We start from the raw sequence: 12,600 nt of genomic DNA on the forward strand, positions 1-12,600 counted from the left end.
AGCTTATCTGGAAGGGATCTCTTGGTCTTTTTCCTTCTGTGAAAGAGACCAAGCTACAGTGGCAAGTGTGCAAAACTAACAAGCTCATCACCTGTTCTGGGTTCTTCCACCATTTCTCCCACTGGTCAGTGTAATTGGCTGCAATGGACAGGTAGCCAATGGGGGCATCAAACCAGACGTAGAACACCTATGGAGAGAGAAGGGGGGACCAATACATGAGGGGATGGTTCACAGAAGGCAGGCAAGGGAGCACTTTCAGAGACCGGAGTGGCTAGACTTCCAGTAACATCCTGCCTTTAAACTTTTCCCGACCAACATTTCACTTGAAATTTGACACATCTGCTCATACACATATTTTCAATCCTTATTTTTTGAAGTATGGAAGGCCATACTGATGCTTAATTCCTAAAACAGGGCAGGCCACAGCTCAAACCTTTAAGACAATGCCAATTATGTGGAGAGTGGCTGCTGATTCTTCAGTGGTGAACTGTAGGTATTCTGCGCATGCTCAAATGAATCAACAACACTTGACCATTCTGGAGCTGTACCATTGGTTTCAAGGGTTGAATCAATAATTAAACTACAGGCATAAGTTCTGGTTACCATATTTTTCGCTCCATAAGACGCACCTTTCCCCTCTTAAAATCTAAGGGGAAATGTCTGTGTGTCTTATGGAGCGAATGTGTGGTCCCTGGGGCTGGGGAACCCAGGCTTCCCCCGCCAGCCCTGACCTGCTCTTTGGGGCTGGGGGTGGGGGAAAGCCGGGCTTCCCCTGCCAGCCCCGACAAACTCCTGAGCAGCTTTGGGGTAGCCCGCGAAGCCTCTGTAGGGCAGCGAGGAGCCTTCATCCCACTGCCCTGGGGAGGCTTCGCGCGGCTATCCCTGGCTTTTGTGGGAGGTGGGGGAAGGGACAGAGCGAGGCTCTCTCACTTTCCCCCACCTCCCGCAAAAGCCCCCAAGAGCCGCATATTTTTTCTCTCGATTTCCCCCGCCCCAAAAAGTAGGTGCGCCTTATGGAGTGAAAAATATGGTAATTAACAAAACGACGAGTTTAAGTCAAAGTATGAATAAATTTGTTTGGAATTAGAAATCATTTGATTGACTTGCAAATGTGATATGAAGTTACTAATGAATAATACAATTGAGAAGGTTATTTTAGATGTTCAGATAACAGACAGACACAACCCAGACAACTTTCTGGGCTCCTTTTACAATGCCCTCCTTTTTCTCCAGGCACCACTGACACTAAGCTGTTTTGCCTCTAGACTCTCTACCTGCTGGAATTCCCAATGCCCTGATCCATCCTGCTGAAATAGTACTGTATTTCCTGTGGTGCCCCTCAAAAAGAAAAAGCCTTGGACCACAGAATAAAAACAAGCACTCAGTAATACCATGAAAGGATTAAGCACTGACCCCCTGGGTCTTTACCCCATCACTCACCTTGTCACGGAAGTCATCCAAAGGGACTGGCGTGCCCCACTTCAGGTCTCGAGTAATGCAACGTGGCTTGAGCCCATCACGGATCCAGGAGCGGCTGATATATCTTGCATTGGGGGTCCAGTCCCCAGTGGACTGAGAGACAGCCAGCCACTTTTCCAGGCTCTCTTCTAGCTAAAGGTGAGAAGATCAGAGACAGTGAATGGGGATCCTGGGTGTAATGTCATAAGATCTAGGGCTCATTATGATTGCGAACAACACTAAGCAAACTGTACATCACATGTACATCGTACTGTCCTTTAAAGACACTAGTAAAACAAGAGAGACTCACCTTGGGCAGGTCCAGGAACAAGTGCTGGGAGGATTTCACCACAGGGGTCGCCTGGCAGACTTTGCAAACTGGTTTCTGCCAGGATGGAAAGAAGACAAGGCCATGGTATGCTTGACATTAAGCCCAGCAAGTAAACAACATGTAGGTAGTAGTACCAAGCCCATATGTAGGACCGCCACACATGCAAATTCTTGTGTGCTGGAAAGTTATTATTGGCTGCACCTCCCTTTGTTTTGATTGACAAGCCCAGGTTTTAATCAATGAATTGTTTTCCAGGGAACAGCGATTTGGGGGAAAGGATGTTGAAGTAAAGATTAATAACTATGTTTGTTCTTCGCATGGATCTATGCTATTTCCTCCACCACCATTACTTTTCCTATGCAAATCAATAGAAATATCACTCTCTCTCCCCTTTGAAAGCAGGGTCCTTGCCCCCCCCGTTTGTGTGTGTGACATTTCTCCCACCCCAGTCTTTTCTGGGGATCCATGCTCTTTATTCCCACCATCACCTGCACTCCTAAATTCCAACTGTACACAATCCAAACCAGTAAAGTCTCCCTTGAGGGAAAATCACTTTGAAATTTGGCAGGTTTTGTATCCTCAGAATTGATTTCAATTCTGGTATAAAATAAGGTACCTTCTCTTTTTCAAAAAAATAATACTTTATGGTGCCCTGCATGAAAACCCCTGGATTAAGCCAATCTGGTATGCCTAAATCACTCTGAGGGCTCTGCTATGCCTGCAAAGTTCATCTACTTCTGTAAAAAGAGAAGGACCTTGGGCCTGCACCGCCGGATTGTGGGGAGGAGATGGGTGGTGGGGAATCTATGCTAGCCTAGCATGGTGCAAATGAGACACATTCCACCATTATTTCTAGCAATCCAAGACAAAGATAAAGAGAAATGCTAAGTATGTAGGTTCCCAGGATCATATGGGTGGCAGTACCTTAAGTTCAGTGGCATTGATCAGTTTGCCACATTTGTCGCACTGGTCCCCACGGGCCTCTTCATAGTTGCAGAAGGGGCAGATGCCTTCCACAAAGCGGTCAGCCAGGAACCGTGAACAGTTCTCACACTTCAGTTGATCCACTGTCTCTGTCAGAAGGTAATTGCGCTCCAGTAGCTTCTGGAAAATGTCCTGAGCTATCCTGAGGCAAGGAAGAGAAGAAACATATGAAGGAGGGACATCCTCAACCTTCATATGACACACACCCCAAAAATTAAATAAAAATCACATCAAGGAAAACTTGGCAGTCAGTCCATGAACAATTAGCAGACCGGTGTTTGTCTTGGGCTTGCCAACTGCACCTACACCTTCTGCTGATGATTCTCTAATACAGCAGGTAGGCTGGCAAAGCACTTAATACCTCTAGGACAGGTGTGAGAAACCTTTGGCCCTCCAGATGTTGATGAACTACAACTCCCACCAGTCCCAGCAAGCATGACCAATGGGAAGGGGTGTTGGGAGTTGTAGTTCATCACTATCCATAGGTCCAAAGGTTCCCCACACCTGCTCTAGAACATGGAGTCCTGCTCTCCTGTGCCAACCATGGTCCAATTTAAGGAGGAGGCCCATCTCATAACACTACCTGTAGTGTGAAATTCATGGCTCAATTGTCCATTGGTCAGTTAAGAACCTTTCTACGGTGCAAAGGAAGTCCCACTGACTTGGTTCTGCATTGCTGAACCCTGTAACATGTGGCTTGCCTTACTTGCTCAAGCCACTGGAAAGTGACCAAACAGCAAACACCTGTGTTTCCCAATGGCATATTAGTGTCTGGTGGTGTAGGTAGATTTGATGGGAACTGGTGCCAATTAATCTTATTTACACACATATAGACCACTTATTATTATTATTATTATTATTATTATTATTATTATTATTATTAAATCCAAGGTGGTGTACAAAAGATTAAACTGCATCTTATCTTTAGATGTGTATCTGACCTTGCTTCACAGGAGGGGACTGAACATGCATCCTACAACAGTACACATAAGCATGGTAACTAAAATTCCATCTGCCCCAGTTAGTATCCTCGGACAATGCTGTTCTGCTCATTCAGAGATAGGGATAAAAGTACTGTTACAAATCACTTTATCAGTTTGCCATTGAACAAGATGGGCCTGCAGCCAGTACATGTAAGCTGCTAACCAGTCAGGACTGCATTCTGAGTTTATCCGCCAGACCTCATATATGATGTGGCACACCTGCAGTTCTGCATCACATTTAGTGGCACCATACACTCTTTTGTAATACACCAGTGGCAGCTGTACAGGATTATTCAGAAGAAGAGAACCCACATCCTAACTCAGCCTGTGCACCAGTGGCTTCCAAGGAACCCATCTACCACCTCTCAGCAATCAAAATTAACCCATCAGTAAGTTACTAGCCCACAAGGAGTTCCTTCTCACCCACATATATGCTGTTTTGTCATTTGTAGCCCAAGGCAGGGGGAAAATAGCAAACAAAGCCAAATTTTGAAAAGCTTCCCTTTTTCTGGAGAAGTAAAAAACTTGCTACATTAAGCACAGTCATTTACAAGCATGCCTTAAACCTGTGCTTGGCACCAATGCCTCACCCTGAGCACTGAGTTTGAGTAGAGGGGCAACAATTTGAAATAATTTAAATAAAAACATATTATGTGCTCTCAGATTTTTAGGTAAAGGCATGCCTTGTTTCATGGCAGCTGGACCTCCATGGTCACAGAAACTGTAAACAATTCCGTCAATCTTTTCTGCCCATCTCTAATAGCCAGTTTTACAGTTCTTAAAGGCTAAGACAATAAGTGGTTTGTAAGAGAGAGCGCAAAGTAGTGCTGCCACATGAAGCATTCATGCTCCTTTTTCCTTGGCCATTGTGCTCCCTTTCCCAGCAGTACTTACTTGGTCTGATGGGGTGTGGTGGTGCGGCCAAAGTAGTCAAAGGAGATTTTGAACCACTGGTAGATCTGGGCATGGACAGTGTAGTACTTATCACAGATTTGCTGCGGTGTCAGCCCCTCCTCCATGGCCTTTGTTTCTGTGGCAGTGCCGTACTCATCAGTACCGCACAGGTACAGCGTGTTCCAGTTGCGCAAACGACAGTACCTGGAAAGGACACAAGAAGTGAAGCAGGATGCTTATCGCTACCTGCAAGGACCAAAGCTTCACACAATCCCTCTGTTACTTCAAATGGGTCAAAGCTCTCTGGGAAAGCACATGCTTTGAATGCAGATGGTCCCAGGTTACATTTCTGGTACATCCAGTTAAAAAACACTCCGGCAGCAGGGCTGGGAAAGGCCTCATCTTCAGGTCTTGGGGGGCCATTGATACTCAGAACAGAGCAGAAAATGAGGCTGCATGGACCAGTAGTCCACTTGATGTGAGGCAGTTTCATATGATCTCATTAGATTAACAGTTAAACCCTGTCTATGATTAGTTGGAAATAACCCTCACTGAACTCAGTGGCTCTTACTCTGTAATAACTGTTTAGAACTGGAGCCTAAGACCTGCCCAAGATCCAAGTTGCAACACCCTGAAAATATTTTTTATTTTCTTTCATAATATTTATACACTGCTTGCCTCAAAGTAGTTTGCAATGTGTATATAGGCAATGTAAGCACAGATATCCAAGTACACATATTGTGGGATTTTGCAAATTCATTGTAAAATCAGATTCATTAAAACAATATCAAATAGCAAGAAATCAATTGACTCATATCACCAACCACTCTGATATTACCAGGTACAAAGGCAGCTCTGGTGGAGTGGATACACCTTGAAAATAAAATGCCAAAAGAATAAATTCTCAGCCTCCCATTAACCCCCCCCCCCTTTCAAGTGATTGACATATCCTAGCAAGAGTCGGTAGAGAAGGCATCAACATCTTACCTGGCGAAAGTATCAGCACTGAGGACGCAGCCAATGATATTCCCAAGGTGAGGCACGTTGTTGACATAGGGCAGGGCGCTGGTGATCAGCACGTTCTTCATGCCTTCCACAGGAAGTCTGCAAAGATGAGCCACAAGAAATGGAGCCAGATTTTAAGGAGAGAAACTGTGCTTTGGTAGAAGAGCAGGGAAACACAAGACGGAAAAAAGGCTGCTCTGTGAGATTACACTGTAAGTATCTGGGCTCCTGGGGAAGTTGCCCCTGCAACTTAGAAAGGCCAGTTCTTTATAGGCTGGATGCTAGTCTTCTGCAACGCCAAGTACAAACAGATCCTGATACTCTGCTCAATTTGCAAATTGGCATTTGGCTCCTAAACCTCATGGCTGTGGGGAAACTCCATTAAAAATGATCAAACATCACCACAAAATGGCCTATGCAGAAGAGGGGGCTGTTGTGCTGTGCACCATGTTGCACTGATAAGGGCTAACCCTAACACTGATGTCAATGTTCACCATGATATAGATACAGATTTATTTTCATATATTCATACATACAGAGATGTTTGGGATTTTAAGACATAGAACAGGAACATAGTTCTGCTCTTTGCTTTGAAGTCCTCTTCAAAACAGCCCCACATCATTTCCACTAAGGCCAGGGCATTTTAGCCCAGCAAGGTACTTACATAGGCTGCTGTGGCTTCCAAGGTTTGGGGAGGCCAGCTGGCCCTCTGACCCAGACTTCTGCAATTGTTGCAATCTCCTCCTCTGACAGAGACCTCTGAGTGGATTCCTCTTCCTAGAGGGAGGAACAAAAATCCATCTCCAAACCTGCTTTGCAGGTGCTCAGCACCCAGCTCCCAGAAGGCAATCACTATGCTGATGCACAAAGTGGCACAGCCCAAAACTTCAAGTGTGGCTCAAACACACCAGGACAGTCTGCACCCTCTTGGTGCATCTTCCCTCCCCACATGGTGCTTTAGTACTTACTGGGCTAAATACCAGTCAACTAAACAAATCCTAAACATCTTCTCAGAATCTAGTCATTGACTTTAACCTCATTTTCACAAGCAGAAGGAAAGATTTTGTTTCATTCATTTTATCTGAATGCCACTTTGCCACCAAAAATAAATAAATGCTCAAAGCAGCTTACGAAAAGGAAACAGAGATGCATTTCAAACGAACATGACAAAAACAATTTCATAACAACATAGCAAAGCAATAGCACAATAGGACCATCCTGCTGAGAGCCAGAGGGCCCTGCTCCTGCCTCTATCTACCTGGCCCAGGGCAGGGCCTGACAGGCTTCCTAAGGACTGCTGCTGCTGCCCAGCAGAGAGGGCTTCTTCCCTTAAATTGTTTTTATATTCTTTTTTTTTAAAAAAATAGTGTTTCAATGGTTTTTAACTGGGCTGTAAGGGCACTTGGTGGGATGTGCCTGGGATGAGAGGAGCAGGGGGGAGGTTCTGGGTAGGGGGAGGTATGGTGTGGGAGGAGGGGCAGGCCGGGTAAGGGGCACATGGCCCAGGCAGTTAGTGACTGTGCTGTATGTCAGCCCCTCCTCCAACCTCGTTGTCCAATTGTGGTTGTCATATTAGCCAGCCCTCAGGTCTGCGACTGCTGCTGTTGAATGCCCGGTCGGCCCAGAATAAAATCTCCCTCATACACGATCTGATTATGGATGAAGAGGCTGATCTGGCATGTATCACTGAAACCAGGGTGGATGAACAGGGTGGAGTTGGTCTCACTCAGCTGTGCCCACCTGGGTACTCAGTGCAGCATCAGGCCAGACTCAAGGGTCAGGGAGGCAGAGTTGCTGTGGTCTATAGAGATTCTCTATCTCCAGGCTCTCTGTCCAGTTGGGGGGGGATAATAATGATAATAATAATAATAATAATAATAATAATATTTATTTATACCCTGCCCATCTGGCTGGGCTTCCCCAGCCACTCTGGGCGGCTTTCAACAAAAATTAAAATACAGTAATGCATCGAACATCAAAGCTTCCCTAAACAGGGCTGCCTTCAGATGTCTTCTAAAAGTCTGGTAGTTGTTGTTCTCTTTGACATCTGGTGGGAGGGTGTTCCACAGGGCGGGTGCCACTACCGAGAAGGCCCTCTGCCTGGTTCCCTGTAACTTGGCTTCTTGCAGTGAGGGAACCGCCAGAAGGCCCTCGGCGCTGGACCTAGAGTGTGTGTTTCTGGCATTGGACAATCGGAGCAGATTAGGGATTCTGCTGGTTTACCACCCGCCTCGCTGCCTAGCAGTCTCTCTTCCGGAGCTGACAGAGCTGGTCTCTGAGGAAGCATTCAGCCTTCCCTTTCCCCCACCTGCAGCACTATGTGCTACTCTTAGCACCATTTGAAGAGAACTGGAGGACAATACCTTCAGCTCATTAGTAGCTGGCTTCTCAAAAGCCTGGTTGGGAGCAGGATGCTTTTGCAGATAAGCCTTCAGCTCCAGCAATCCTTTGGGTGTCCATACAGATTCAACAGCCTTCTTGCAGTACTCCTTCTGGTTCATGTTCTGGAACCATCTCCTCAAGGTTTTTAACTCATCTTTAAAATCAAACAAATTCCAGAGGAAAAATCTCACCTTGGTAACTGCTCAGTCTCAAATAGAAATGTATTAAGTTCCTATTAAGGTAACACCCACACCCCACAATCTGTGAAGATCCCTGCCACTGACTCAAAACTAGTCGGAGACTAGTTTTGCCAGGAGACTTCTTCTGGGCAAGGCAAGTATGGTTGGAATCACCAGAGTGATCAGAATCAAGATAGCCAGGGGGGGAACGAAACAAAAAGAAAGCTATTGCACCCTTATCTCAGTGTGGTCTAAATAGTGTTTTGAATGCCCTAGGATCCCTCTGTAAGATGATAGTAGTAGCAGACAATCCTTCCCCTGAAAGAGTTTGCCAGGGCTTGTCTTCCCCTGTAGCACGCAGCCACAAGAGCATGTAAGGTTTTTCCCAGGTTTTTATCCAGTTCTTTTAAAAAAAAATACATTTAGGGGTACTCTCATCTTCCTACTCATATTGAAATGCTGCCCCTCAATGAGGCCAAACTCAGATTCACAAAATGTTTAGGGGTTTGCGTCCCTCCACAAAAAAGCACTGTATTTATCTATCATATTTATATCCCACCTTTTCTCCAAGGAGCTCAAGGCGCCACTAACGTTCTCCTCCTCCCCATTTTATCTTCACAACAACCCTGTGGGGAGTGTGACTGGGCCAAGGTGGCCCAGTGAGATTCATGACTGAGCGATTAGGAACGGGGAGAGGAGAGGATCCACAGCAACACACAGAGGCTCATCGAAACCAGCAGCACATCAAAGTTGCCTCCTGTGGCCTTAAACGGGGCCACAAAATGATGCACACTAAGGCCTTTGGCAGCATCTCTCACCTGGCAGGAAGGATTCATCCCTTAACAGAGGGAACAGGGAGCCCCACAAGACGACATCAACAGCTGACTCAGCATCCTAGATAAAAAGGTTAGGAGAAAATTGGTTCGCAAGTGTGAAGAGGAGGGGCAACAGGCCAGAATAAACTCTAGAACAGAGTATCAAAGTGTTTCCCAAAAGGAACAAACTCTTTCCATAATATGCATTTAATATTAAGCTTAAATTTTCCAGAATTAACACTGAAGAGACTTCCATGCCTCTGTTAATCATTTTATCAGAGGGCTCCTTTTTATTATTACAGAGCAATTTGCAAAATTCCTAAATGTAGCAATTTTGCATAGGCTGCTTTATGGCGTATGCACACATGCACACACACTGCAATCTTTTTACTAACTTATGTAATTTATGTTCTATAACTTTTGCATTTGTGCTCAGTGGGCCATAAACAAATTATATATTTGATTTATCTTGTCAGCAAAAGCCAGCAATAACATAGTAATTAAGTACACATATTCTGTAATAAGCTTTTTATATAAGACAATAAACTTGTGTTCTGAAATGGTCACTGGGAAATACAAATGCACCAACTGAACGGACAGGTGTTCTTGTCCGATCTCTTACTCGAGGCAGGATAGCCTTGTGCATTCTGTGACTCTATTGATCCAAATTGCACAAGAACAGCACTTGGTATAAAATTTAGCACCCAGAGTATTCCAGCTTTTATTATTTCATTTTGCAGTTTTTAGCCCTTCAGGTGAGAAAGCTCAGCAAGCATTGCGCTCACGTACAGGCCTAAGCCTCAAAAGTCAGAGGTGAGGCCTCAATGGCACTTCAAGCAATTATAGTTCTCCCCCCGTTCTTTGCTTTTCTCCCCTCACTTTGCTTTGTTTTCCCCTCCCCTTGGTCCTCCTGGGACAAGAGCCACATAAAAGGATGTGTTGCAAATGGCAAGACCTTGGCTTGGAACCAGTCCTGCCAAAGACAACGGGGGAGGGGGGTGTAGATTCAAAGTAGTGCTAAGGAGATCTTCACCAGGGCAAACAAAATTGCTTGCATTGTTGGAGCAATCTCCCTGCTCCTCCCCACACATGCTGTTCTGGGGGTTCTGGAGGATGAGGGGAGGAATTCCTGTTGCACAAGCGGGATTCATTGTGCTGGCACCCACTAGTGTAACTATTTAGCCTGAAAAATCCATAGTTATTGGATATCCCTCTCAACTCTACCAATCCTTTGTCAGTAATGCTCATTTTGCTACACAGCGATTCTTACTTACCCCGGTAAGATAAGGAGTACCCCTTTTGACAAGGGTCTGGTCAATGTGGTTCAGTGGTTTCCGAATAATCTCCAAAACCTCCTCTCCTTTCTTTCCATGAACCAAATGAAGATACAAGGCTGCAGACAAAGCAGGCTAAGAGGAAAGCCAGAGGAGAGGCATGTTAAGGCCCTCTTGTGCCTCATGTTGTTATCTTTCACCCTTGATCAAAAGTAGGTTGCCCTCTCCTAAGATTAGAACTGATACCCTATTTTACAGTGAAAGGAATAGTGCATATTGGCAGCCCTGGATAAAAGCAAATATAAAAGCTAGTTTCCCTCCACACTGCCACAATTCAGAATTAACCAAGGACCAGAGAATGAACCTATGCAGGACTATAAGAAAGGATGTGGAAAGGGAAGCAGGATCGATTCTCACCAGTGTTCCACAGCAAGCTTGGTGCCTGCCCCAGTGGTCTATTCGAAGCCACCATTTTACTTTTAGGTATACAGACACATTGAGCTCCCCTGCCCCCCAGCCAATGGTGCTTACATTATATAGTGGTACCTCGCGTTGCAAACTTAATTCGTTCCGGAGGTCTGTTCTTAACGCGAAACTGTTCTTAACCTGAGGCGCACTTTTGCTAATGGGGTCTCCCGCTGCCGCCGCACCATTTCTATTCTCATCCTAGGGCAAAGTTCTCAACCCGAGGTACTACTTCTGGGTTAGTGGAGTTTGTAACCCGAAGCATTTGTAGCCTGAGGTACCACTATATAAGCTCTTCTCTCTCTCTCTCTCTCTCTCTCTCTCTCTCTCTCTCTCTCACACACACACACACACACACACACACAGAGAGAGAGAGAGAGAGAGAGAGAGAGACTTCATCCTAACGGCAAACATTTTGCTAGCCAGATTTTACATATTTAGTTCCTGTGTTCAGTCTCTGCAACACTCGTGCCAATGAAGACACAGAACTTGAGGAAACCCTAAGCAGATGAATAGGTGGCTTCCCCACCCCCCACTTAATGATTTTCATTGAGTTTTGTAGGACAGAGCAGAAGGACTGCAATACAGAAGAGAGTTCAGAGGAGCAGCCTCAACCCCCAGGCACTGGGCAGTTTTAGCTTACAACCCAATGGCTTTCTTAAGCAAACCCCTTCATCTTCTTCCCTGTAAATAAAAAGTTATTATTCATTCTATAGGGAAAGTGCTGCATTGGTAAACCAAGGGGGAGGGAAGGAAGTGGGGGAGAGAAAACCTATGCTCCAAACATTCAGTGCAGAAATGTAAGAAGCCACTGTTTTCCACTCCAGCCTGCACTGTTGCATGCAGCACTGTCTCCTTTCTGCTGCAGTTTGTCTTCTGTCAATAACTTGGTTATTTGTCCTTCTGTCCACTGTGGTGAAATTATGTAATATATGTATTTAACTACGTCAATTACATAGTACGTATGTTATTCCACCCCATTAATTTCAATTATGTACTGATGGCTGACTGAAATCAACAAAAGCAAATACTGACGGTATTTGCTGGATTGATTTCCGTTCCGAACATGGAACAAAAAGTGCATGTCTGCCATTTCCTCCACCATTTCTGTTTTTGTCAGAATTCTCCGACATTCCTACTAGGTGACCCACCCTCCATCAACAGGAAGCTTAAAGAAGCATCTCACACACATACCCAGGGGCCCCTGCAATATAAAATCACTCCCTTCACACCCCACCAAGAAGAACTGGGCATTTTGGAAAGACAATAAACTGAGCCAGAGTCTCATCTATAGGCATCTGGGTATGTAATTAAAGAAAATAAGGCAGCTACTATAACCTTCTTTCATCCCCCCCCCCCGAACAATAACATCTCCTCTCCATGAACTGCAGGAACATGCAAATGTTCCCACCATAAAGAAACACAGCAATGCTTCACACACCTCCAGCTCAGTTGCATCCCACTCAAACAACTGGTTGGAAAAATTGCTCTCATCCTGGCCCAAATCACGGATTTCTTTTCCAGATAAATGGAAGAAGTACCTAGAAGAAAGAGAGCAGTTTGCTATTGAAAAAGGGACACGACAGGGGTGCCCAATATCCCCATTACTTTTTATATCTGTCTTGGAGGTTTTATTAAACATGATCAGAGGGGACCAGCTGGTTAAAGGGATTCAGGTCGGAGCTAAACAATATAAATTGAGAGCGTTTGCAGATGATCCAGTATTAACTTTACAAGAGCCAGACACTAGTACGAAAAGAGTTTTAGAGCTAACACAAGTATTTGGTCAAGTAGCAGGTTTTAAGCTGAATAAACAGAAAACGAAAGTAC

General features: G+C 45.1%; 1 protein-coding gene across 2 annotated transcripts in view; it reads right to left on the bottom strand.

Annotated features, from left to right (window-relative positions):
* Nucleotides 1-12,600, bottom strand: part of MARS1 (methionyl-tRNA synthetase 1) — a 28,611-nt gene that overhangs the window by 9,945 nt on the left and 6,066 nt on the right. For both annotated transcript variants that reach the window (XM_083599622.1, XM_083599621.1), the window contains exons 3-13: nt 12,212-12,311; nt 10,306-10,440; nt 9,035-9,110; nt 8,019-8,191; nt 6,320-6,432; nt 5,638-5,754; nt 4,651-4,854; nt 2,714-2,915; nt 1,769-1,843; nt 1,441-1,611; nt 92-187 (exon numbers count right to left, since the gene is read on the bottom strand). In XM_083599622.1, the coding sequence (XP_083455748.1) occupies nt 92-187; nt 1,441-1,611; nt 1,769-1,843; nt 2,714-2,915; nt 4,651-4,854; nt 5,638-5,754; nt 6,320-6,432; nt 8,019-8,191; nt 9,035-9,110; nt 10,306-10,440; nt 12,212-12,311 (1,462 nt within the window). The remainder of the gene's footprint in view (nt 1-91; nt 188-1,440; nt 1,612-1,768; nt 1,844-2,713; nt 2,916-4,650; nt 4,855-5,637; nt 5,755-6,319; nt 6,433-8,018; nt 8,192-9,034; nt 9,111-10,305; nt 10,441-12,211; nt 12,312-12,600) is intronic.

Source organism: Podarcis filfolensis, assembly GCF_964270895.1.
Source record: "Podarcis filfolensis genome assembly, chromosome: 2".
Classification (NCBI taxonomy): Eukaryota; Metazoa; Chordata; class Lepidosauria; order Squamata; family Lacertidae; genus Podarcis; species Podarcis filfolensis.